Here is a 27,746-nt window from a genome sequence, read left to right on the forward strand (position 1 = left end):
ATGATTACTTTCATTAATGTTTGATAATTCTAATTGTACAGACCTTTCACTTCTTTGGTTGAATTTATTCCTAAATATTTGATTTTTCTTATGCCCATTGTGTGTGGGATTTCTTGATTTCTCTTTAGGTGAAATCATTAATGTATAAAAAGGCTTATTTTTAATGTTCTGTAACCTGCAACTTTACTGAATTGGTTTGTGAGTTCTTTTTTTTTTTTTTTTTTTTGGACAGGCAGAGTGGACAGTAGAGGGAGACAGAGAGAAAGGTCTTCCTTTTTGCCGTTGGTTCACCCTCCAATGGCCGCCGCGGTAGGCGCACTGCGGCCAGCACACCACGCTGTTCCGATGGCAGGAGCCAGGTGCTTATCCTGGTCTCCCATGGGGTGCAGGGCCCAAAAACTTGGGCCATCCTCCACTGCCTTCCTGGGCCATAGCAGAGAGCTGGCCTGGAAGAGGGGCAACCGGGACAGAATCCGGTGCCCCGACCGGGACTAGAACCCGGTGTGCCAGTGCCGCAAGGCAGAGGATTAGCCTACTGAGCCACAGCGCCAGCCGGTTTGTGAGTTCTAACAGCTTTTTTGTGGAGTGTTTAGGTTTTTCCATATAACATCATGTCATCTACAAACATGGATGATTTGACTTTATCTTTTCTACTTTGGATGCCTTTTATTTCCTTCTCTCTCCCAACTGCTCTTGCTAAAACTTTCAGTAATATATTGAGTGAAAGTGGTGAAAGTGGACATCCTTGTCTTGTTCCAGATAACTGGAAGTGTTCAGTATGATACTAGCTGATGGTTTGTCATATATAACCTTTATAATTTTGATGAATAGTTTTTCTATACTGAGTTTGTGGAGAGTTTTTAACATGAAGGTGTGTTGAATCTTATCAAATGCTTTCTCTGCATCTATTGAGATGACCATACAGTTTTGTTCTTCATTCTTTTGATGTGACTTATGGTGTTTATTGATTTGCCAGTGTTTAACCACTCTTGCATTTCTGGGATAACTCCCACTTGATTGTGATATATGATCTTGATTTGGTTTTGCATTCAGTTTGCTAATATTTGTTGAGAATCTTTGCTTTTATGTTCATTAAGGAAACAGGCCTGTAGTTTTTATGTCTGGTTTTGCTATCAAAGTAATGTTGGCCTCATAAAAAAAACGTTTGGCAGAGTTCCATCCTGTTCAATATTTAGAATAGTTTGAAAAATATTGGAGTTATCAGTTCCTCTTTAAATGTTTAGTTGAATTCATTAGTAAAGCCATCAGGTCCTGAAGTTTTCCATTACTGCTTCAATCTCATGGCTTGTTACGGATCTGTTTAGATTGTTTGTGTTTTTTTGATTTAATCTTTGTCGGTTATATATATTCAGGAGTCTAACAATTTCTTTGAGGTTTTCCAGTTTATTGGGATATAGTTTTTCCTTGAAGAAAAATAAAGATGTTATTTATTTGAAAAGCAGAGTTAAACAGAGAGAGAACTAGAGGTGGGGGGGGGGTCTTCCATCTGCTGGTTCACTCCCCAATTGCCCGCAACAGCCAGAGCCACGCCATTTCTGAGCCAGGAGCTTCCTTGGGGTCTCCCACAAAGATGCAGGAGCCCAAGGACTTGGATCACCTTGTACTGCTTTTCCAGGCCATAGCAGAGAGCGGAATCAGAAGAGAAGCAGCTGGGACTCGAACCAGCTTTACCTGGTATACGATAGTGCTGGCCCATGGCATATAGTTTTTCATAATCATTTCTTATGATCCTTTGTATTTCAGTAGTTTTAGCTGTAATGTCTATTTTTCTTGGCTAGTCTGGGTAGAGCTTTATCTGATTTGTTTAACTTCTCAAAAAACCAACATTTGGTTTTGTTGATCTTTTATACTTATTTTAGTTTCAATTTCATTTACTTTCGCCTCCTGCTGATTTGAGGTTTGATTTGTTCTTGTTTTTCTAAGTCTTATAAATGCATCATTAGATATTTGAGACATTTCTTATTTTTAATGTGAGCACTTAATGCCATAAACATCTTTTTTTTTTTTTTTTTTTTTTTTTTGACAGGCAGAGTGGATAGTGAGAGAGAAAGAGAGAAAGGTCTTCCCTTTTGCCGTTGGTTCACCCTCCAATGGCCGCTGCCGGCCAGCGCATCGCGCTGATCTGAAGCCAGGAGCCAGGTGCTTCTCCTGGTCTCCCATGCGGGTGCAGGGCCCAAGGACTTGGGCCATCCTCCGCTGCCTTCCCGGGCCATAGCAGAGAGCTGGGCTGGAAGAGGGGCAACTGGGATAGAATCCGGCGCCCCAACCAGGACTAGAACCCGGTGTGCTGGCACCGTAAGGCGGAGGATTAGCCTGTTGAGCCACGGCGCCGGCCTAAACATCCCTCTTAATACCGCTTTTGCTGTATCCCACAGGTTTTGATATGTTGTGTTTTCATTTATTAATGTTTTTTTATTTCCTTTTTATTTCTTCATTCACCCATTGATCATTCAGTAGCATGTTTAATTTACAAGTATTTATGAGTATTCTTGTTGATTTATAATTTTATTCCTTTATGAGAAGGATAAGATGATGAGAAGATACATGATATGTTTTCAGTCTTTGTAAATTTACTGAGACTTGATTTATGGCCTAATATGTGGTTCATCCTAGAAAACGTTCCGTGTGCTGATGAGAAGAATGCATGCTCTGTAGTTACTGGGTAGAATAGTTTTTTTTTTTGACAGGCAGAGTTAGACAGTGAGAAAGGTCTTCCTTTTTCCATTGGTTCACCCCACAAGGGGCCGCTACGGCCGGTGCACTGCAGTCCAAAGCCAGGAGCCAGGTGCTTCCTCCGGTCTCCCATGCGGGTGCAGGGGCCAAGCACTTGGGCCATCCTGCACTGCACTCCCGGGCCACAGCAGAGAGCTGAATTGAAAGAGGAGCAACTGGGACAGAACCCGGGGTGCCAGCACTGCAGGCAGAGTATTAGCCAAGTGAGCCGTGGCGCCAGCCCTAGAATGTCCTGTAAATGTTTGTTAGGTCCATTTGCTCGGTGGTACATTTCAACTCCACTGTATATTGATTTTTCTGTCTGGATGATTTGTGCATTAAGGAGAATGGTGTGTTGAAGTTGCCCAATGGATGAGTCTTTTTCTCCATTTAGGTCCAAAAGTATTGCCTGTGCATATCTGGGTGGTTCTGTGTTGGGTGCACATATATTTTTTATTTTTATTTTTTTTAAAAGATTATTTACTAGAAAATCAGTTACACGGAGAAAGGAGAAGAGGCAGAAACAGAGGTCTTCCATCCGCTGGTTCACTCCCCAAATGGCAGCTGCACTGATCTGAAGCTAGGAGCCAGGATCTTCTTCCGGGTCTCACACACCAGTCCAGTGGCCCAAGGACCTGGGCCGTCTTCTTCTGCTTTCCCAGGCCATAGCAGAAAGCTGGATCAGATGAGGAGCAGCTGGGACTAGAACTGGCGCCCATATGTGATGCTGGCGCTTCAGACCAGGGCATTAAGCCACTGAGCCACAGCGCCAGCCCCTACAGTCATTACTTTGACTTCTGTGTCTGGCATAGATTCCCTGCAGTTCAGCATCTAATTCGGGAGCTCTTTTGGAGGTGTCATGCTACCTTGCTTCCTGTTTCCCTACATTGACATCTGTGCCATCACTCCTTCTTTATGGAGTAGGCCTTATTGGAAGGCTCATTGCTGTGATTGAGGTGAGCCCAGGAGTATAGTCTGAGTGATTTCTTTAGTCTTAATTGATGTCATTTGTGTAACTCACACCGTGGTCTGGTCTGCTGCATTCACACGGATACAAGTGTGGCTTTGAGATGAACGTGGATTTCCCAGCATGTGTATCTTCTGTCCACAGAGTTTTATGTCAGTCTCCCTGGGAGTTATGATAGGGCCTTATTCTTGGTGTTGAGGGAGACAAAGGTGGCTTTCCCCTTGTCACAGTGACAAGCCTGACACTAGGGCTTGTGGCACAAATTGTGTGGCTCTATGACTGTGTGTTGTGCAGGGGCCTTATGGGAGAGTCCAACTGGTACTGTGGCTTATAACACTTGACAGTCCTGGGACTAGGGCGCATGAACTGAACTCCATCCAATCCTACAGTGTGACTACAAGGTGTGCAGGGGATTCTGCTCTGGCAGGTTTGAGCTCAGGGAGGTAGAAGGCAGGTGGGTTCTTCCCTAGGTCCAAAGGGTAGGTTCCAGTGGGATTCAGAAATTCAGAACTAATTGTTACAGCCCTGGTGTTGCAGGGTACAGTGGGGTCATTACCCAGGTCTCCCGGAGCAGCAGCAGATTTTTTTTTACAGGCTGCTGCTTGTGCCAGCCTCCAGAAGCTAAGAGGAGCATCCCGGCTCATGTAGAGAGAGCATAGCTCCAGGGCTATTGCCCCAAAACTCGCACTGATGCAGGATGCAGGAAGTCTGTGCTTTGCCCCACATGTTGCCCCAACTCCAACTGATTGATTGATAGGAGAGGCACAGAGGGCAGCATTGTGGCTTCCCTTCTCCAAGCCTAGCAGCTGCTCAGACCCTCGTCAGCTTCCCAGGGGGAGTAACAGTCAGTGGGTGACTGTGGGCTTCCCTCTCAGCTGATACATCAAGTGGTGGAAAGTCAGGCAGTTTCTTCCTACCTTGACTGGTAAGACGGTGGCTCACAGCTGGCTGCAATGGTGTCTTCTCTTGGTTTTAGCAGTTCTATGGTACAAGACTGTATGGTAATGCAAGAATTTATCATCTTTTGTAACTTATACCAGTAATTGATCCTATATTGCTTTATTTGTGCTATTAGAGGTGAGGAAGGGAAATATTCTTTCAAGCCACAAGTAATATTTTTGAGGCACTGCTTATTTTTTAGGGACAGTAAAAGCCTTTGTAATCTGATCTGTCCTTTATTTGTGTGATATCAAAAGCGTAAGTCATTGTTGAACAGCTCAAATCAATGGAACAGGGCTTCATATGTCAGAAGTTTCTTCATTTGCAAACTGCAGTGGGGACATTGCTGACAGAGAACCACACGCCGTTTTTCACTCTGAGTTTATGGTGTTAGTGCGTTCCACTTTACAATTGAGTTCTCACCTACTCACTTTTGCTGTTGTAATTCAAAACCAGGCCTAGCCCCCACCAAAAATTTATCTACAAAAAGTCTTAAGGGCAGGCCCTTGGCCGGCGCCATGGCTCACTAGGCTAATCCTCCGCCTGCGGTGCTGGTACCCCGGGTTCTAATTCCGGTTGGGGTGCTGGATTCTGTCCCAGTTTGCTCCTCTTCCAGTCCAGCTCTCTGCTTTGGCCCGGGAAGGCAGTGGAGGATGGCCCAACTGCTTGGGCCCTGCACCTGCATGGAGACAGGGAGGAAGCACCTGGCTCCGGATCGGCGCAGCGCACTAGCTGTAGCGGCCATCTGGGGGGTGAACCGACGGAAGGAAGACCTTTCTCTCTGTCTGTCTCTCTCACTGTCTAACTCTGCCTGTCCAAAATTAAAAAAAAAAAAAAAGGGCAGGCCCTGGTTTGCTAATCTCCACTTTGTACCATTGAAACTTAGAAAGTGGGACTGAAAATAAAATGGTAGATAATAAATTACAAAAAAGCGAAAAAAAAGCAGCGTTGTTGACCAAGAACAGATTTGGTCAGTTATTTTCGTTTTGAAAAGTATCCTGTACTCGGCCAGCACTGCTCTCACATTCCGTCGAGGAGAGCAAACCCCAGGTCTTGTGCTGCATTCTGTGCTGCCACTCTAGTCCCGGAACCTGTTCACTGGCTCTGAGTTACGTAAGTATGAATCCAGATGTTACCTTCATCTCTGCTGTGACTACAAAGTAAGGCAATTTCTGAGTTACATCTACAATGGTGGAAGATATTGCACACGTTTCTTAGCTGTTTATGAAGTTCTTTCGACTCCAGTTGTCAGTGCATGTATCCCGTAGCTCCCTAACGCCAGTGACAGAACTTGCTTCCTGTTACGTTTGTCCTCTGGTAACTGCCCTGCAGATGGTGACTGCTGCTTTGTGCTTGCCTCCCTTTAGCAAGAAAACAAAGGCCTGAGAGAGATCCTTCAAATAACTCGAGAATCGTTTCTGAACCTTAGGAAAGATGACGCATCTGAAAGCACGTCACTGTCAGCATTGGTGACCAACAGTGACCTGAGTCTGAGAAAGAGCTGAAGAGCCCCCACGTCTGCACTCACCTGGCTCCCCGAGGTCACTAGGACCGACCTATGCATCAGTGAATGAATGACGGAATAGACCACTCAGTCTTAACCCTTTGTTTGTTTCTAACATGTACAGTACACTGGCTAAGAGACAGCAACAAAAAATGTGTAGTTAACGGTTATGACTTTATTCCAAACAGAATGGAGAAGTAGAAACTGAACCCTGTTAGCTGGGATGAAAGGTTTCCACGACTGCTAAGCATATCAAGAGCTTAGATAAACTTGAATATTCCCAGTAAATGGGAATCCACAGAATTATCTCAATTTAAAATATTTATTTTTGCCATACTTCTACAAGTGGAAGATCCTCTTAGTAAATTTTACCCTTTCTGTTTGGTGTCAGAAGTTAAACAGCTTACAGACCATGGGTCTTCAGCTTTAATGATTATCTAATTTCCTGTTAATTTCCGTTTTTGTCTAAGAAAATTTGGTTTTAAAGGATGTGGGAATGTTTTACATGTACCTTAAGAGAGGTGACTTAATTTTGTCCTGATACTTACCTAACAATTGTCTATAACTTGCATAAGTGTATGAAATGTCATTTCAGGAATGAAAGAGGAAGGAATACTACTTTCTAAGAAAGAAAAATCTTATAAACATTTAGTAGGTTAAACTACTTCTTGGAAAGAATAAGTTTTGGTTATAAGTCAGAAACAAAGATGAGATTTTTCTCTGGTTGATCTTCAAGGATACTACCTAGTTCATTTATCTAACAGAGTTGAAATGTGTAATAGAGCAAGATAAGCCAAGTAATTTCAAAGTAGGGAATTCCTCTGGCTCATAGCACCCTTTTATCAAATCAAAATTTCAAAATTTCTGAATCAGTTTTTAAGCTTGATCTGGTCTTGGAACCTGTAAGACTTTTCTTATAACATTTCAGTTGGAAGAAAATCTGTGGATTCAGAAATACATTTTCTGTTTTTTAAAAAATAAGATACACAGTATGTAAATTTTTTAAAAACCACCAGATATAGAAATGAGCTTTACCATTAGCTGAAACCTAAATTTTTCATACTGTGTGGTAATTATAGAATAAAAGGATGAGTGTCAGATATAATTAAATATATTCATTTATATAAATACATATTAAAATTAGCACAAGTAGAGATTCTACTTTGGAGTATATAATTTGTTAAACAAATATTACTTCCCATGGTAACTTATATATAATTTCATATACTGGTACAATGCAAAACCACTTTTTGCTTCAGAATTTTTCTATCTTAAGGTTGGGGGGATGGGGCTGATTGAATAGAAAAGGGCTAGTGGCCCAGACATTAATTGGATTTCTGTTATTCAGAGGCCTTACTTGATATTTTATAAATAAATGCACTTCTTACTTTTAAACTTTTGTATTGGTTTTGGGCAAATATCCCTTAATTTGACGGCTCATTCACTGAAACAGTTTTTATCCCAAGTAAGGGTTAGAGAAAATAAGCTACACAATTTAGGTTAAGTCTGAGGCAGTACATTGAGGCAGCTCTGTTAACAAATGTTACTTGATACTTATTTTTATAAACAAGTTAATTTATTCTTGGTCTTCTTGCTTGGATACCTTTATGGTCTTGTTGTAAGACATTTACTTTTACTTTGTTTTTTTGACAGTTTTCCACCCGTACTTTTTTTTTTTTAAACTGAACCTTAAATGTATGTCTTGAGAGTACATACTGCATAGGAGCCTATTTTATCAATAAAGATGAATAATTAAAATTGATATGGTCTCCAATTTAATTTGAAAACAATGTTCTTATGTACTTAAAGCCTCTTAGCATGAAACTAGGAACTCAGAAACTATTTCTTAGGAATAGAGTTTCTTAGCCACTTTCTGATCCTGCAAACCTTTTTATCCTCTGTAGCAGGCCAACACCAGGTCTCTGCCCCACAGCTCCCAGAAGGGAAGTCCAAGATGTAACGTGATTTCCTGGAAATGTGTGACCCTATCTGGAATATGGCCTTTGCAGATATAATTAAGGGTCCCAAACAGGATCACCTTGGATGACTGGTGTCCTTAGAAAAGAAGCAGAGGATATTATTGGAAAAATTAAAAGGGAGGAGGGAGGGAGGGAGGGAAGTATCACTGTATTAGAATTGTGTCCATGAAATAAATGAAACCTGTTCTCTTTATGTTAACAATAAAAACAGCAGCAGACTAGAAGCCCAGAGATTTAGAGAGGAAGCCATGGGAGGGCAGACTGTTGGAAGCTAGGAACCCTGAGGGTTGTCAGCCCCCAGCAGAAACCAGGAGAGAGGTGTGGAAGGCACTCTCCCTGACCACCTGACTGGACTGCAGAATTCTGGCCTCTGGAACTGTGAAAAGCTACCCCCAGCCTAGGAGCCGACCATCTGTTACTGGTCATCAGTCAGCTGTGTTTATCTCCTAGAATGAGTACAGTTATCAGGAAAACTGCTCAAATATATTCTGACAGACTTTAGCATCTGGGTAACTTCCAGTACTTTTTATTTTTAAGCTGTTTCAATGAAAAATGGAAGATCACAGATCCCTAACTTAATTTGGGGTGGCTGCCACTACCTCTTTTTGATTACTGGCGTGAAACAGGAAACAGTTGTAAGGAAAATACTCACGAAGATCACTTTAACTGGAACCTGAGGGGACAGCTTCCTTCTGCCGCACTGCCTGTTCCTCTTTGTTCCGTCGTGCTCTCTGCCTTCCACGCTAGAGGACTGCCAGGCTAGGTCATCCTGCCTGTCCTCTGCTCAGACCCTTGGTGGTCTCTCCTCGTCTCATCAATTTAAATATCACGTTGGAGCTGGAAGATTCCCAAATGTACAGGGTTGGCATAAACCTGTCATTAACTCAGCCACCTGTGACTGTCAGATGTTTCAGTTAGCATGTCCAACACGAAATTCTCAGTCTTACTCCCGGGCCCTCTCCATACCCTGTCCCCATTCCAGCCAGCAACACTGATCCGAAACCAGGAGCCAGGTGCTTCCTCCTGGTCTCCCATACGGGTGCAGGGCCCAAGCACTTGGGCCATCCTCCACTGTCCTTCCGGGCCACAGCAAAGAGCTGGACTGGAAGAGGAGCAACCAGGACTAGAACCCGGTGCCCATATGGGATGCCGGCGCCGCAGGCTGAGGATTAACCAAGTGAGCCACGGCACCGGCCCCCAGCCCCAGAGTTTTCTACCACAGCTTCTACAGAAAACCAGCTATGGTAGGAATTACCTTGAGTAGAGTTTTATTTGACACCAACTAAGTACCCGGCACAGGCTACTTAAGAAAGATCGATTGTGGCTCACGGTTTTGCAGGTTCCCAGTCCAAGACTGGCAGCCACATGGGTCTGGCATCTGATGAGGGTGGTGGATGGCAAAGCAAAGACCACAGGGCAAGCCGGGGAGCAGTGGCAGGGAGCACACTCGTATACATCCCCGAGGTCTCTCCTTACAAAGCTACAAAGTTCACTGCCCGCACGACCCAGTGCATCTAAGCACTTCCCGAAGACCCCACTTCAGACACTGGAATGGGATTAAGTCCCTGCCATGCATCATTAACACGAAACCATTAATGGCAGTTCCAACACCTGGGTCTTCGGGGGCACCCAAACCAGTATCCGCACCTTAGCAGCCAGCGAGGTTTGGCAAGCTGGTACAGGGTATACAGGGAGCCACCTGTTCCACAGAGGTGGATCAGCAGTTCAATCAGAGCTTTTTGAAAACATCCAAGAATAATCTACGTCTCTTCGGTATGATGCGTCCGAGGTGCTGGGCACAGACACACACTCATCCACCAGAAAGGCTCAGCTTCCTCCCAACCGCGAAGACACACGCCAGCCCACCGGCCCGGAGCCCCTTCCTTTCCTCGTGTTTCAGTTATCCATAAACGGATTTTTACAAATAAAGAACTGTTCACTTAATTTTGTGTTTATAGCTATGAACTGTCTCTTATCTTGCTGCTGTGGTACAAAAACAACCAGCTTTTAAAATTATAAAAATATCATGAGACTCTGTAGCATTTTTCAAAATAGGAATTTATTATAAAATTATATAAACTGCTTTTTATTACAAATTATCAGGAAATTTCTGGAACACTGTGAGTCCTCCCCAGGAATGCATGTCCTGCCTTTACAGTCCTCCGTAGGAATGTGTTCTGACAGTGTCACAGACAGCTCACAAACATGCCATGGCACTTTGTTGGAATGAACAAACATCGAAGCCAGAGTCCCTACAATCATACAGAAGCAATTTCTCATCAAGTCTAAACATCACTCAAGATACAGACGGTAAGAATTACAGGATAACTCAGTCGCACTGGTTTTCAACAGCAAAAGGTACTCATTTTCTGGTCTTTAAATTTTTTTTTTTCCTTCCCAAAATGTTTTAAAAAGCAAAAGCTTGACGATTTTTCTAGTACCTTCCAAAGTCGGCTATACTCTGCAGACACTCTAAGCAGCAGTTTGCTCACCGATGTGTACCGCACACCACCAAGCACCTCAGCTCCCACAGGCTGACCCCAGCACACAACAACCCAGCTCTCTGCCGGCTGGGAGGGCGGGCCCTGGTCCTCAGAAGCAGCATGGAGCTCAGGGGCTTCCTTAGAGTGCAACCAGGGGGTCTCTCCTTGCAGAACCCAAGGTGCTAACCGAGTGCAGCCCCACAGGTCCCCCAAATCCTTCCTGCCTCTCAGACCATCACCGTGAAACACAGACAGCCCAAAGGCTTCACCCAGAAAATCAGTGATGACAAACTCCATCTCTCACCAGTGCTAACACAGCCAACTCAGGACAAGGAACTAGAAAGGCAACCTTCCCACAGCTTCCTTGTTAAAGACCCTACAGGTGAAGAAGGAACAGTCACCTGGGTGTCCTTGATACACCATCGCAAAAGGGCTCGAGGGGGGAAACCAAAAACAAAATCGCAGAGGCCCTTATTTAGAATACAAATAAAGCTTCCACAGAAGGCTTCTCTCACCAACATAAGCCAGCCCATTTTCAAACAACTGAATCACTGATCTATTTAAACGGTCATTTTCAGCAATAAAAGGCAAAGACAAAGGGGACCTACTGAACCGTACACTAAGAAATGAGTCAGGTACTAAGTTCCACGTGCATCTCACAATTTAAAAAGTTGCAATATAAATACTAGGAAACACACAAAAGGTACCTTTTCCATAAGGTAGGATACGGACAAAGACATGCAACTCAGAAATCAGGTTGCCGTGGAAAGAAAAGGAGTTACCCCTCTTGTCCCCTGATGGTCCCAGGCCCTGTAGCAGATCCCTGCAGCTCCAGGCAGGGCGGCCGATGCGGACCCAGCCTAACATTCAGCTCCAACACCCCTCGAGCTCAGACTCAGCCTAACGTCACTCCAACAGCCCTCAAGCTCAGACAGACCCAGGTGCAAGAACTGTCCAAGGAGTTACAAAAAGAACCACCAGGGAACTCTGAAAACATTGAGTGTTTTTCCAGTTCATTTTGTAGTTTTCTTTTAGTGTATCTATTTAGTGGAACACATTGCTAATACATTTGTGAACAAAAAGGTAATTTCTCCCATGTTCAGAAATAAAGGAATGCTTCTCCCCCACCAACTTTTGGGCGACCTTCCTCACTCTCCTGCTTGGGGACACCCTAACTATCTAGAACACACTTACCCCGCGGTCACCCACTAGCCGCACGCCGGCAACAGCTGACCCGGCCAGGCCTGGGGACCAGCGCACAGCTCACTGGCCTGGCCCCTGCGGCTCTACAGAAGCAGTGGTGTTCTCTCCCCAGCGGGCTGTTCCTTCTGGAAGAGCTCTTTGATCTGTGCTAAGCGGCTGGAGAGCCTCTCTCTCAGCGGAGGGATGTGGTAGCTGGGGTCCAGAACGTTCGTCACCCTGCGCTCTCTCTCTTGCTTCCACAACTTGTACGGGTGCGGAGGGAAAAACGGCCGCCCTCTCTCTCTTCGGATCTGTAACGTGATTCCACTTACAGCCAGCATCCCCCATACTGCCAGGATGATAAAATCTAAAAAACAGTGGAGAAGCTCAGTGTGAAACACTTTTAAAACCTAACAGAGAGCAACACAACTCTGCATGGCATACACTGTCTTCCACCATCAGACTTCAGGGTGAGTCAGTATAAATGCGTATTTCCTTTCCTACAAACCAAGAAGGAACCAGCTGGGTCACCACACTCATTTCTGAAATGAGCATTTTTCTGTTGTGGGCATCAGAAAGCCCAGAGACGCTGTAAAAACACCCTGTGTATGGCTCCTTGGCTTTCGTGGCTGGTGCCCACGGGCATGGTGCGTGGAGTGTTTTTGCAGAAGGGGACTGTAGCAGGAGGTGCTGCTCTGTCCGGACTTCACAAATGCACTGTGGGGAGCACCAGACAGCACCACCTCACCCCGGCCCACATCCCTGTCCGTGGAGCCCGCCTCACCCCCCAGAGCACACACAGACACCCCTGACCACACTCAGCAAATCCTGCCCAGCTTCTGGGAAAACGCTGGATCAAACATCGTCAAGCACTTTGTGGATTTCAAGGTCTCTACCACCACCCTCTTCTCCAAACACAGAGCTCTGCACAGCAGGGCAAAGACGTGCCCAGCCCAGTCTCAGCGACCCCAGGTGCCCGTGCGGTACAGAGCCTCAGTTCCGAGGTGCCTGCTTCCACCCTCCGTATCTTAAGGTTTCTGAAACCAACGCTTCTTTCAAACTTTGCAGACACGGAATGTAGTAGTCATTTCTCCCTTCAAAAGGTTCATGGAAAATCTATAACAGAATCATACACAAAGGGAAAAAACAATACACTAACTGAAAACCACCTCCACTCTCAACTGGCCAAGTACATGCTTCATTAAGGGAAGGGAAACGAAGGAGTAACAACAAAATTCAATCAGGCTGCCACCCTCACCTTGCCCCACACTGCACATCCCATAAACCGCCAGTGGAGCAGCACAGTGTGAACCACTAACATTTTCCACTGCACAGAGAACTGACCGGCTACCACTGAGAATCCTGGCTTAGAAATGTTGTAGTCAAGTTCATCTAGATTTTCAGAAGATGACCTTTAGCACCTAAGAAACTTACATTCTTTGCTCCCATGACCCTAAGCCATCAACGGTGGGTTTCCTCTTTTTACCCTGGCTGACCCTTTTAATCTACTTACAGGGTGCTCGCTACACCAAGCGGGTCAGTACTCCTATTTGACCATTACTTCAGCTTTGGGGCTTAAGAATCTTCCTTTGAGTTCGAATCGTTTAGGCTTAAGAATCTTACTGGGCTGGCACTGAGGCACAGCAGTAAAGCCGCTGCCCGAGATACCACATCCCCCATCGAATCGCCACTTTGAGTCCCAGCTGCTCAGCTTCCAATCCAGTTCCCTGCTAATGCGCCTGGGAAAGCTGTGGAGGGTGGTCCAAGTGCTTGTATCCCTACACCCATGTGGGAGACTGGATGGAGCTCCTGGCTCCTGGGTACGGCCTGGCCTAGCTCTGATCATCATGGCCATTTAGGGAGTGAACCAACGGATGGAACATCTGTCTCTGGGACTCTGCCTTTCAAGTGAAAATAAATAAATCTTTATTAAAAAAACAAAGACCCTTACCAGTGGTCTGCAAAGGCACACTTGTGAAAGCTCTGCGGAAATCCGGGCTGAGCGCTCTCCGGAGAACATTCAAAGTGATGTGGGAAAGGCTCGTGTACGAGTAGCTGTCAACGGCCAGCACCACCGAGTAGGAGCCAAGGACTCCACAGGCCAGGATGTTCAGCTGTGGAGGAGGGGAAGCGTTAGGCACCACGCTAACTCAGCCACCAGAGTCACTACACCTCCCTCACAGCTCGTGACGGGGGACCGAGCCCCAGAGCCGAACAAAGGCCACCCCGACAGATAACAATGCAACCTCCGAGTTCACGGTGCGTTCTTGAAACAATCTAGGAGCCACCTTTTGGTGTAGCGGTTAAGACACTTGGGTGGGACCCCAGATTCCTGTATCAGAATACCCTGGCTCAGGGCCAGCACTGTGGTATAGCAGGTAAAGCGTCTGCCTGCAGCGCTGGCATCCCATATGGGTGACAGTTCGAGTTCCTGGCTGCTCCACTTCCGATCCAGCTCTCTGCTTATGGCCTGGGAAAGCAGTGGAAGACGGCCCAAGTGCTTGGGCCCCTGCACCCACATGGGAGACCTTGGAGGAAGCTCCTGACTCCTGGCTTTGGATAGGTACAGCTCTGGCCGTTGTGACCAACTGGGGACTGAACCAGTGGATGGAAAATCTCTCTCTCCTTCTTTCCCTCTCCCTGCCTTTCTGTAACTCCTTGGGGTAAATACATAAATCTTTAAACAAAACACAAAAACAGAATACCTGGGTTCAAGTCCCAATACTGTACCCAATTTCAGCTTCCTGGTAATGTGCACCCTGGGAAGGCAAGAACTAATTGCTTAAGTACTTGGGTCCCTGCTACCCTCGTGGGACCCTCAACTGAGTTCCTGGCTACTGGTTTCAGCCTGGCCCAGCTCCAGCCACTGCAGGCATTGGTGGAGTAAACTCCTGAATGGGAGATCTGTATCTATGCTTTTCAAATAAATAATAAAAAGAGTCAAGCCTATGAAAATACTATAGGAAATATCTTCCCTGGGAAAGAACTTCAACCACAAAATCTAGTTGGATGAAGAACCATTCTTCTGGAGAGCCAGGTAAAACAGCGTTGCACCTGTTTAACCTGGTCTGCCCCCCACGTTAAAAGTGTACAAGCCATGACGCTCCATTTGGTAAAAAACAAAAAACGTGTCATAAACCAGAAACGCAGCTGCCTTTGCTTGTACCACAAACATGCTGTTCAGCAGTCATCCGACACAGAACGTGGCACAGCGCCTCCTGACGAGCCAGATGGCACCTGACGCACAGGCGATCAGCCACAGGTACAGGACAAGTGGCCAACGCTCCCCTCTGATGAAGCACTTACTATCCTCAGGCAGCCTATGAAGACGGCGGGAACAAGCACAGCCACGCAGGAGAAAGTCACCCAGAACACACCATCATCGCGGAACACCTGGAGGTTTCCTACAAAGCAGACAGAAACCAAGAGTCAGTGACAGGATCACCAAGTCCTGTTTCATCCCCAGTATCCGGACACGGACACACACTGGAAGTGTAAGGTAACAAGCCGGGGATCTGCTGGCAGCTGGGGGCAACTTCTGATTTTCTTCATTTCACTCTCAATGTACTCCCTTTAAAGAGGGTGTGCTGGGGGGGGGGGGGGGGGACCCTGCACACACATCAGAATGATCCAGAAGAGGCCACAGAACCCCAAGCTCTTCTACCCGCTCGTTCTGTGAGCCCAGGCCCCAGGTTCCTAATTCACAAGAGGAGAACACTGAATTTTAGCAATTCCCAGCTCGAACTCAGTGCCTCTAGCTCCAAATTCTTAATGCACCCATGATTTTGATCTGCAGAATTAAAAGATAAAAGTAAAAGGCATTCAGAGTTACCAACCGAGACAAGCAACAAAATCTACCCCACAGACTTCTTTAAGATTTACTGATTTATTTATGCAAAAGACAGAACGAGAGTGGGAGAGGGAAAGAGAGAAGGGCCAAAGCCTGGAGCTAGGAACTCCACTTGGGTCTCCCACACGACTGGCAGGGATCCAAGCTCTCAGGACATCATCCCCTGCCTTCCTAGGCATGTTGGCAGGAAGCTGGATCACAAGCAGAGCAGCTGGGACTTGGACCAGCACTTCGCCACGAGATGCCAGCATCACAAGATGCGGCTTAGCTCCCCCTGCACAGATTCCCACCGCAGAGGCAGGTCCTGCGCAGCCAGTACCCACTGCAAAGTGTGCTTCCTTCATGACTAAGGGAGCACAGGAGCTCAGCACCTGCCTGCTCCCATCCAACCCTTGGGATCTGACCTTGGGACCCCATGTCCTCTGAAAGCCAAGTGGGAAGTGCTGCAGTGAGGTGACCGGGGTGTCACATCTTCTGCTGAACTCCAGTAACCTTCACCAAACACCCATGGCTGCTTCCTACAGTCAGGACATCCTGGGACTGAACAGAGGTCAATGATCCAGGCAGGTGAATGGACCTTTTCAGAGCACACACCCTTCACTACCCTCATGAGATGCAAACAGTCATACCCTGAGATCAAAGAGGTTGGCGGCCAGCGCTGTAGCCCAGGAGATAAGGCCACCACTTCCAACGCTGGCAGCCCATACTGGAGGCCAGTTCAGGTCCTGGATGCTCAGCCTCCAGTCCAACTTCCCAGTAATGTGCCTGGGAAAGCAGCAGAAGATGGCCCAACTACTTGGGACCCCAACTACTCACATGGGAGACCCAGACAGTTCCTGGCTCCTGGCTGCAGCCTGGCCCAGCCTTGGCTGTTGTGGCCATTTGGAGAGAAAACCAGAGGATGAAAGATTCATTGTCTTTTTCTCTCACTCTACCTTTCAAATAAATAAAAATATATAAACCTTAAAGAAAACAATATCTGAGATGACAGCTTTTTCAAATTTTACTGCTTAAAAATATGAGTTTGCGCCAGCGCCATGGCTTAACAGGCTAATCCTCCACCTTGCGGCGCCGGTACACCGGGTTCTAGTCCCGGTTGGGGCACCGATTCTGTCCCGGTTGCCCCTCTTTCAGACCAGCTCTCTGCTGTGGCCAGGGAGTGCAGTGGAGGATGGCCCAAGTGCTTGGGCCCTGCACCCCATGGGAGACCAGGAGAAGCACCTGGCTCCTGGCTTCGGATCAGCGCAATGCGCCTACCGCGGCGGCCATTGGAGGGTGAACCAACGGAAAAGGAAGACCTTTCTCTCTGTCTCTCTCTCACTATCCACTCTGCCTGTCAAAAAAAAAAAAAAAAAAATATGAGTTTGCATTCTGGCCTAGGTTAAGCTGCTACAGGCAACACCAGAATCCCACACAAGCACCAGTTCGTGTCCCAGCTGCTCCACTTCCGATCCAGCTCCCTGCTAAATGGCTTACGAAAAGCAGCAGACAATGGCCCAAGTGTTTGGGCCCCTGCTACCCTCATGGGAGACCTGCCCAGATGAAGTTCCAGGATCATGGCTTGGGCCTGTCTGAGCGCTGGCAGTCACAACTATTTGAGGAGTGAACCAGTGAATGGGAGATCTCTCTGTTTCTTTCTCTCCCCACCCACTCCTCTTTTAAATAAATCAACCACTCTTAAAGAAAACAGGGATTTGCACCCACTAGCAGTAAGGATATATTCACCCTAACTGTCCTTGAGCCAGCAGTTAGAAGTAAACACATGTACAGGGCCTCCGCTAAAACTATTTTTACTAACAGAAGCAGTTTGTCAAAGGATTTAGGATTTATTGTATAAAGATGGAAATTAAGAGATCTCCTGCTGACATTTGCTGGCTGTTCACCTCTACTGCATCAGACAGTTGCATAGACGATGAATGCAAGCTTCAGGACCTTGTCCCAGGTTATAAGCTGGGAACAGAGCCTGCAAGCACACACAGGCATCCTCCTGGCTTCACAATTTATGCTCCCGCTACCTATCAAGAGCACAGGAATGGGGCAGGCATTCCGCCCAGGGGTTAAGACACTGGTTAAGATGCTGGCATAGCTTATTGGAGTACCTGGGTTCAACACCCGCCTCTGGCTCCCAACTCCAGTTTCCTGCCAATATCAGACCCAGTAGGCAGCAGTGGTGGTTCAAGTAACTGTGTTCCTGTGACCAACGTGGGAGATGTGGATTGAGTTCCTAGCTCCCAGCTTTGGTCCCCACCCAGGCCCCATTTCAACCATTGCAGGCCTTTGGGGAGTGAACCAGCCGACAGAATCTCTCTCCCTCTCAGATAATTTCTTTTGAAAAAGCACATGGACTACTAGAGATTACAACTCAAGGTGGAAAATGGCATTAAAAAGTGATATGATTTTGGTGCAAAAAAGCTTGAAACCCATGTAAGGTATTGTCATGGTATGCATTTTCCATGAACTTTCTACAAGAGCCCCCCCAACACGCCTCCATCCTCTGAAGTGAACAGAGGGGGAGGGGGCATCAAGCACCACAGGAATGAGCACACTGAGCAGCACTGGTGGCACAGGTACTTAGGCTCCTGCTCAGGTACTTGCGTTCCAGGCTCCTGCCTTCAGCTTGGTCCAGCCCTGTCTTTTGCAGCCTGGGGGGTGGGAAGGAGAAGACACTGGATTGGACACGCTTCTATCTCTTTTTCTTGGGTTTTTAAATAAAATGGAGGTTTTTTAAAAAAAAATAAAGTGGGGCTGCTGTTGTGGCACAGCCGTTTAAGCTGCTGCCTACGACAGTGGCATCCATATGGCTGCTCCACTTCCCATCCCGTTCCCTGCTAAGGCTCCTGCAAAACCACCAACAGATGGCCCAAGTACTTGGGCCCCTGCCAGTTACACAGGAGACCTGGATGGAGCTCCTGGCTCCTGCGATTCCCCCTGGCCCAGGCCTGGCTGTTGTGGTCATTTGAGGAGTTAACAGCAAACACAAGATCTGCGTGTGTGTCTCTCCTGTTGCTCTTCCTTTCAAATAAGTAAATCTTTGTAAAAATGAAAATTAATCAAGTGCCACAGCACCACTGTATTTTCAGGAGCTCCATAAGCAAAGGCGGTGCTAGTGACAGCAGCCCAGGGCCAAACCCCTCCCCAGCCAGCACTGGAGTCCGCTGAACCCACTCTCCCCGCCGCACGTCTCCTACCAAGTGGAGTGAAGAGGACCACGGAGGCCACGAGCGAGCCCAGGGCCAGCCCCACACACAGCATGCAGAGCGGGAGGACTCCGAATCGCCACCACACCACCGCCAGGACGAGGCCCCCGACGCTGCCAGCCACGGCGGTCAGAATCAGACGCACTGGACAAAGGGAGAAGATGCACCGTGAGCTTCCAGCACTCGTCCACCTCGTGTGCACACAAGGCTGCTCCCAGGGCCAGCCTGAGTGCTCCCCCCATGGCTAGCCCAAGCCCCCCATGGCCAGTGGTGTCCTGAACCCTGCGTGGCACTGCCTGCTTCAGGGGACCTGGGAGCTAGCCAGGCGCTGCACTCCACAGGTCTGCTGACAGGTGTGCTTTGTCAATAAAGTGGGACTGAGGCAGCAAAGGTGACTACCAGCATCTGTTAAACGGGATGTGTGGAGGTGTTGGGGGGGATAGGGGGCCGTGTTTATTTCAAACTAAAGGAAACCTTAGTATTTTCATTATGTATTTTAGGTCTTCACTATATACCGTAACTGGAACACAAGTTTATAATCAGAATGGTCCTATCTTCACCAAGTACAAAGGAATTCACCACACTCAGTCAAAACCCAGATGAGACGGTCTGAATGCAAAGTTAATGCAGGTTTGGGGCAGGCGTTTGGCTTAGTGGTTGAGACGCCAGCCTGCCGTGTCAGAGTGCCTGGGTTCAATGCCTGGCTCCAGTTTCCTGCCCGCGCACACCCTGGGAGGCAGCAGGAGACAGCTCACGTACTTGGGTCCCTGCACTCCTGCCTCCCAGCTCCAGCTCCAGCCCCAGCCCAGGCCTGGCTGTGGCAGGCATTTGGAGAGTCAACCAGCAGATGGGAGTTCTCTCCATTGTGTGCACACACTCTCTCTCTCTCTCCCTCCAAATAAATACAAATTGAAAAATAAAAGGTGTTTGGAGCACCAGTGGCCCAGTGTTTTAAACACATCACAGGATATCACCCACAAAAGGTCACACTGTAGAGGACAAGGCAGTGAACTGCAGCACCTTCCCTCTGTACGCCCAGTGACTCTACTCTCCACTCACCGTCGTATTTAAGGGGCGTCAGCCTGGCGACCAGGATGTAGAAGAAGCAGCCCATGAAGATAAAACCTATGAAGAATAATTCTAGGGACAGGAACAGAGCAAAGCAACAATGGTGAGGTTCTTTTTATAATGCAATTTAGATTTTGACTACAAGACATGCTGAAGCTCCAAATTTTATACATTATGGCATCTGGAAAAGAAAAACAATTATCAAAAAGGCAGGAGAAATTGAGAAGTCATTGGGGGTCATTATTAGTAAATGGAGACAATATTAAAGTAGCAGCCACAATATACAATTTCTTGTTATGGAGGTCAGCATCAATGATTAAACTGTTAATTGATAATTTCAGAGCTCATTTTAATACATTTGTATTTTCTTCTTAAAACAAGAATAGTACTTTTATCACTCGTGCCTGATCTGAAACTACACAGTAAACTTCAGTGCCTACATAAGCAAAAGTAAAATGTGAAAGGTAAAAGAAATAGAAGGAAGTATTCCACAGTTCAATGTGACTTTCTGATCTTCCTTCAATTCATCCCCTCCTGGAATGAGCAGTTACCACCTTCACCTGTTGAAGTACTTGGTAACGAAGACCTAAGAAAACTTCACTTCCAACTAATCAGCCTGATCCTGACTCTGGCGGAAGCAGCTCTACCCATGTTCTTAAATTCTTCTCAATTGCCACTGGAGATTTGCACACTGGGTCTGAACTTTAACGCTTACATAATTACGTACATCAATATGAAAACACATTTGGAGCTGGCAATATGCTTGGGACCATGTCCACAGCTTAGCAATGAACTTGTCTGTTACAGAATCACCCTTGACTTCCAGGAATTGCTTCTTCACACTACTCTCTTCACAATTAATAGGGAAAGCTGAAATAAGGCGGGGAAAGGAGTCGCTATTTTAATAATTTATTAGGGCAAGTGTAAGGTGCTTTATAAAAGGTAGCCTAAAGAATTCAAACCAATTCAGTGAGCGGGTTTATGTCCACTCTGCCAATGTCTCACGCGCAGGGATTCTGCATCCCCTTGGGCCACTGAGCCTCCCAGGACGGAGATTTTTCCACCTCACTGCAGCCCCACAGCCGGACGCACCTGACATCAATCAGGTCCATCACCAACACCAAAACCCAGAAGTGTTTTCACGCGGACATCCCGACTTCTAATCTCAGCTCTCTCTAGTCCACTAGGAGATCTGGCCACGGAAGATGTTCCCTGCATAGTCTACTTTTTATTCTCTCCTCTCTAAGGAAAAGATTACAATTACAATTAAAATAATAAACCTAGCAACAGACCTGGTTCAACACACCTGGTAATGTCTTTGTATTTTAGATTCAGTAGAATCATTAGTAATGTAAGTGGTCACGGCCCTCCCAGATGACCAACTCCCCAGCAGCATTTAAGAGCAAAGACCACCGACACATGAGTGACAACAGCACCAGCTGTATTACCTGTTTTCCAGAATCTGTGTCCCAAGAAACAGATGAAGAGACCGAGCAGGGCGAAAAGAGTGAAGAACACTTTAGTGGAGACTCTTCCTGGAAAACAACAACAACGCACTGGATAACACGCCCCCTGTGATGCACGTATTTCATTCAGAGAACTCAGCTTCATGGAAAAAAGGGAACTGCACTCACAGTGATTCATTTCATACATGTGCATTATAAACTCATCTTGAAATACCCTCGCCGCCCAAATGGATTAATCTTTGTAGGCAATGGATTTTGGTGGCTACTGCTGCAACACAGAGAGAAACAAGAGAAGGCATGCTCCCTGCAGGGAAAGGGGAGCACACCTGTGAGGGATGCTCAGGACCTGTGAGGGATGCTCAGGACCTGTGAGGGATGCTCAGGACCCGTGAGGGATGCTCAGGGAATGGCGGGGAAGGAGGAGTGCAGAGAGGCGATGGAGCAGCTCTGCTTGCTCCACAACCAGCACTGCCTCAGGAACCGGGATTGGGGAGCACGGTGTGGGGAGGGGACTGAAGACACATATCAGCCAAACACAGTAGCAGGCCTCGTCTAAAACTTGATTTGCACAAGCTGCAAAATGACAGAGATGATTCAGGAAACATGAGGGGACTTCCAAACGATCGTAGAAAGTGGAATGAAAAATTTTGGTACAAAAAAAGTATGAAATCCACACACTGTTTTTTCATAAAATGCACTTTCGATGAACTTCTGTCAGAGTCTCATATTTTTTTGACTTGGAAACTTTTTTTGTACCAAAACTAAGTCATCATTTAATTCCACTGTTCCTCAACACTTTTGAAATCTGGTTTTGTATAAACTCATGCTATTAAGCTGATGATATTAATGAGTGATCTTAAATACTTCTAACTGAAAAATGTGTTAATTACACTGCTGTTATTTTAATATCTAACTTACTTATTTCAGAGGCAGAGTGACACAGAGAGACAGACACAGAGGTCTTCCATCCACAGGTTCACTCTCCAAATGGCTGCAACAGCCAGAGACAGGCCAGGGGGAAACCAGGAACCTCATCCAGGTCTCCCACATAGGTGGCAGGGACTCAGCACTTCAGCCGGCATTCGCTGTTTCCCACGTGCATCAGCAGGGAGCTGCATCAGAGGCAGCGTAGCCGTTATTTGCAACGTGCTTCACATAGGACAACCGGCACCCCAAGTGATGGCTTCACCGGCTGAGCCACGATGCCAGTCCTTGTGGTCTTTCTTTCCTTCTCTCTCTTTCTCTTTGTTTCTCTTTCTCGCTCTCTTTCTTTCTTTCTCTCTTCCTCCCTCCCTCCCTTTCTTTCTTGTTCTAGAAATTGGTGTTTATGTCCCTTCAACCTCTTTTCTGTTTGTGCAGAACCTGTGGTTGATTATGGTTCTAGGATTTAATTCTTGTACCAAACATGGAGTTGGCAGGTGTAATTTTTTCAAGTGAAAATCTGGCAGGAACTTCCAGCCAGTACTATCACCAAGGTAGCAAGCTCTTCCAATCCAATAAAAACTGACACATTCAGTTACTCTTCACTGCATCAGAAACTCAACAGGCTCCCCTGTCACAGGGGAAAAAATACATAAGCAAAATCAGAGGGTAGCTGCGCAGGTGCCGCGGCATAGTAGGTTAAGCCTTCTGCCTGTGGCGCCGACATCTTATACGGGCGTCAGTTCTAGTCCCGCTGCTCCTCTTCTGATCCAGCTCTCTGCTATGGCCTGGGAAAGCACTGGAAGATGGCCCAAGTGCTTGGGCCCCTGTACCCATATGGGAGACCCAGAAGAAGCTCCTGGCTCCTGGCTTCGAATTGGTGAAACTCCAGCCATTGTGGCCATTTGGGGAGAGAACCAGTGGATGGAAGACCTCTCTCTCTGTCTCTCCTTCTCTCTGTATCTCTGCCTTTCAAATAAATAAATAAATAGATAAATATTTAAAAAAAAAAAACAACAGAGGATAGGTTTCTCTTACAGAGGGCAGAGATGATGTGAGAATAAAGGCAGACAATTTGGGGGCAGGCAAGATGGAGGACGATGTGGAACAGGATGGGAGAGAGTCCAGGTTTCCAGCATTTCTGACCATCACAGCAGCACAGGCCATGGATTTCAACCACACGCCTTATGGGCGGACCCTTCCCACCCTGTTTAGTTGCCAGTTCTGGTCCTGGCTGCTGCATTTCTGACCCAGCTCCCTGCTAACGCTCACCCTGGGAAAGCAGTGGAGGATGGCCTAGGTGTTTGGGCCCCTGCACCCACATGGGAGATGGGGATGGAGTTCCAGACTCCTGGCTTTGCCCTGGCCCAGCCCTGGCCATTGCAGTCATTTAGGGTGGGAACCAGCAGATGCAAGATCTCCTTCCCTCCCTCCCTGTTACTCTCCCTTTCAAAGAAATAAATCTTCAAAAAAAAAGGAAAGAAAAAGAAAATGGAAGGAAAACGGGACCAACGTCACCAAGAGGTTTCACCTTTGGGCAGGCAGAACAATCGGATGAGAGCCTTCCTTGCCTCAGCCTAACGAGGAGGCTCCTGAGGGGGAGGGGTGCTCTGGGGCGGAGGAACCCAGATGGGAGGCGAGCTAGCCGCTGAAAACACCTAACTCACATCTGCCTGGTCTCTGACATCGCCCTTCTCAAGAATGGTGAGCGTGGGTGGCCGTGGAAGACGGGGTGGTGACCAAGCAGCTTTACTCAATCACGCTGTAGCTGGGCTCCTGAGCCCTCTCCCAGGCCTGCCTAGGTATGTCCTTCCAAAATCCAGAAATCCAGCCTCAGCAAGGACTCTGCTGAGTCCGTTAGCAAAGACCCCCCGGCTGCGCCTAAGTATCTGATCAGGATCCGCACTCCCCAGCCTGTCCAAGTATCTGATCAGGATCCGCACTCCCCAGCCTGTCCAAGTATCTGATCAGGATCCGCACTCCCCAGCCTGTCCAAGTATCTGATAGGATCCTCATCCCTCCACACCCCACCTTCCCCGGGGCCTGACCACCCTGGCCCGCCCTCAGCAAGATCTCTGTACAGTCAGCTGAGCCAGTTGCTCCGACCCCAACAATGTCTCCTGTCCGTCATTTTTCACCCACCACCCACAACCTGCTCCTTGGCTGTGAACCCTCACTGGCTGTGCCGCCCTAGGAGTGCAGCCACACTCCTCTCTACGGCAGAATTCCACCACAGTGGACCCTGCGCCTCCTGTACCACTTGCCTCGAATAGTCTTCCTCCAGGAATCACTGGGTACATTCTCCTTCTCACACTGTAGAGTATGTACAAAGGGAGGAGTATTCCCTGTGCAGAGCCCAGGAAACTAACTTAGACCCCACAGGCAGGCTGAGAGGGAGCCACCAGAGCTGTGAAAGGGATAGGATGGTTTCCAAGCCAACGAGAGGCAGTGACTGGGGAAGAGAGAGGTCACCTGTGTCAGATGCTGGGCAGGTCAGCAAACAAAGGGACTGAGAAAGGACCCCTGGATCCACCAGAGACCACTGGTGCCAGTGAGGGTGGTTCCAGGGGGGCGGTGGGGTAGGAGCCACATGGTAGGAGGCGCGAGTGCTTAGTGCTGTGACTAGGATGCCACCTGGGATTCTGAACCCCATGTCAGAGTTCCTGGGTTCAAGTTCCGCCTCTGCTTCCATTTCCAGCTTCCTGCTAATGTGGCACCCCTGCAGGCAGCAAAATGATGGCTCAAAATGCCACCCACATGGAAGACCTGGAATGACTTCCAGGTTCCCAGATGTGGCTTGGTCCAGCTCCAGCTGCTGTGGCCATTTGGGGAGTGAACCAGCAGACAGATCTCTCCGTCTCCCAACTCTTTTAGATAAATTAAAACCAAACCAAAGCAAACCAAACCTCAGGCATGAATTGATCACGTCTGGGACAATGGGAACCTGAAAATTACAGTTGTATGCATTACAATCCAAGTAAGAATCTACGTGTGTGTGTGTGTGCATATAAATACATGGGTATGTAAATGGAAGACAAGGGAGAACTGTTCTTTATAAGGGAATGCCAACTAATAAGCACAGGAAGAATAACAGAACTAGAAAAACCACCTCGTATTAAGTATTTCAGCCAAACAGCACGCGAACCTAAAGCTGGCAGGCGAGAGCTTGTGGATGGGACTTGCAAGCGGCTCCAAGCATCGGCCCTCAAGAACACTTCATGTAAAGGAGGACACAGTTACTTTACAGTGGGAAAGCTGGCAGACACCGTTACCCACGATCAAGGTCACCCCCCCCATCAAGAGGACAAACGGACACCGACCATCTCAGGAAAAGGACACAGCATCGCTTCCTCTGTCTTCCTGCCAGAAACTCATCATCGGAATCTACTACTCAACCTAACCCAAATCAAAGACCCCATCAAACACAGATTCATAGTTCAGGGAAAAGGCGTTTATGTCGCAAGTGGCTGACAAAAAGAGGACTGTGTGTGCAGACACAGAAAGAGGATGAAAAGCACACACATCAGCATGTTCACTGCCTGAGGCATCTGGGTGGAGATCACGCAGAAAATTGTTCACACTCCATTTACATAACCTGCACAGATCCTCGCCCTGCTCGGAGCACTTTGTTCTCCTTAGGCCAGCGGCCCACCACACCCCTGGGCCACAGGGGCTGTGGAGGAGGAGACCTGGAGAGAATGCAGCATTTCCTGCATCGCCAAGTCAACTTACCTGCCCCGGTGTCTGTGTGCTCTGGCCCTGGGGGAGAGCCAGAGAAAGAGGGGGTGGAAACAGGACCCTTTTGTTTTTAACCTCGACCCACAGCTGGGCTCCCAGATGTCTCCTGTGCTGGGCACATGGCCCCCTACCTCATTGTGGCTCCTGAGTCAACCTCCATAGTCATGTGCTCAGCACAGCCGCGTGGGCCCCGCCACCTCAAACGCAGCCCGCGACAGCTCCCTCTCCTCCTCGCTCCTCACTAGCTCACATACTGTGTATCCTACAAATCCATCTTGTCTGACTTGACTCCCAGACTAAACCAAAAGCCCAGGGTGGGGTGGGGAAGTGCTCAGGCTGTTTTCTTTGCAATTGTATTCTGGTGCCCACCCCACAGAGCAGATGATGGGAAGGCTCACTGGGCACTTGCTGAATGAATGAATGACTCAATGGGTGCAGGCTTTGGGAATGGCTGACCCAGATCAGCAAAGTGGCTCAGATCCATCCACTCACCGAGAGAGGCGCAGCCGCCGTCCACGGCCTCAAAGCTGCAAGCGTATGTGTGGGCAGGAATGTAGGCAGCAGAGGAGTTGAGGAACGGGTCCCGGACGATAACGTTGTAAATGACACCTTGTCCCCGGATGGAGGAGAAGGAAACTTCCGTCTTATCGTCAGCAGTCAGGGTGACCACCTGAAGCCGAAAATTACACGTGATTACTGTTTGGATTCTTTTTTTAAAAGCTATTCTAACCCCACCAATGTTTTCGTATAGTGCTAAATATCAATAGATTACATATAAGAAATGCATAAATGCAAACAGGAACAAGTAAAACATGTTTTCTTTTTTATGTTTTTTTTTTAAAGACACTTATTTGAAAGGTAGAGATATAGAAACAGAGAGAGAGATAGACAGAGATCTTCCATCCATCCACTGGTTCACTCACTCCCTAAATGGGCCCAACAGTCAGAGTTGGGCCGATTCAAAGCCAGAAGCTTCCTCTGGGTCTCCCACATGGGAGCAGGGTCCCAAGCATTTGAGCCACTCTCCTCTACTTTCCCAGGCCATTAGCAGGGAGCTGGAAGTGGAGCAGCTGGGACTCAAACCAGAGCCCATATGGGATGCTGGCACCACAGGCGGAGGCCCACCATGCCATGGCGCCAGCCCCGTTTCTTATGTTTTAAACAACCTAAAAACAGGCAGGTGTTGTGGCACAGCAGGATAAGGTGCTGTCTGTGATACCACAACCTGTATCAGATCGCCTGGTTTTAGTAGCAGCTACCCAGCTCCCGATCCATCTTCCTGCTCATGTGCCTGGGAAGGCACTGGAGTCCCTGCCCTCGGTGTGGGAGACTCTCTGTGTGTCTGTCTGTCTGTCTGTCTCTTTCTCTCTCTCTCTCTCATTTCTATTTCCTCAGGGCTCACAGCCAATCACAATCCCTTTTGTTGCTGCTGTTGATGTTGCATCATTCCAAGCCCGGCCAGAGCAAGTCCTTCCCACAGACCCGGCGCCTCCCTGACAAACTCTCCAGCCTGCATATTCTGTATGCATCTTTTTAATATCTTTTTAATACAAAGTGAGAAAGTTAAAAGGTAACCTAACATAACCTATTACGCAAGTCTTTATATTCTTCATGAGAATAAAAAAGATGTCAAAACCTTTATATCAAACTGGGCAGCTGATTAAGTTTACCAACACAGCTTCCTGGAGTGTGAATAAGCACTGTGCGTTTTCTCGTGTT

General features: G+C 47.5%; 2 protein-coding genes across 6 annotated transcripts in view; one reads left to right on the top strand and one right to left on the bottom strand.

Moving 5' to 3' along the window:
• The window catches only part of FGFR1OP2 (FGFR1 oncogene partner 2), a 47,369-nt gene extending 39,464 nt beyond the window's left edge, over positions 1–7,905 (top strand). For all 5 annotated transcript variants that reach the window (XM_062194972.1, XM_062194970.1, XM_062194971.1 and 2 more), the window contains one exon: positions 6,007–7,905. In XM_062194972.1, the coding sequence (XP_062050956.1) occupies positions 6,007–6,144 (138 nt within the window). In that variant the 3' untranslated portion in view covers positions 6,145–7,905. The remainder of the gene's footprint in view (positions 1–6,006) is intronic.
• A 2,262-nt stretch (positions 7,906–10,167) lies between these two features.
• The window catches only part of TM7SF3 (transmembrane 7 superfamily member 3), a 36,421-nt gene continuing 18,842 nt past the window's right edge, over positions 10,168–27,746 (bottom strand). Inside the window, exons 6-12 of the mRNA XM_062194969.1 lie at positions 26,520–26,697; positions 21,351–21,437; positions 19,894–19,974; positions 18,826–18,978; positions 15,094–15,191; positions 13,739–13,901; positions 10,168–12,154 (exon numbers count right to left, since the gene is read on the bottom strand). Of these exons, the coding sequence (XP_062050953.1) occupies positions 11,892–12,154; positions 13,739–13,901; positions 15,094–15,191; positions 18,826–18,978; positions 19,894–19,974; positions 21,351–21,437; positions 26,520–26,697 (1,023 nt within the window). The 3' untranslated portion in view covers positions 10,168–11,891. The remainder of the gene's footprint in view (positions 12,155–13,738; positions 13,902–15,093; positions 15,192–18,825; positions 18,979–19,893; positions 19,975–21,350; positions 21,438–26,519; positions 26,698–27,746) is intronic.

Source organism: Lepus europaeus, chromosome 6 (assembly GCF_033115175.1).
Source record: "Lepus europaeus isolate LE1 chromosome 6, mLepTim1.pri, whole genome shotgun sequence".
Taxonomy (NCBI): domain Eukaryota; kingdom Metazoa; phylum Chordata; class Mammalia; order Lagomorpha; family Leporidae; genus Lepus; species Lepus europaeus.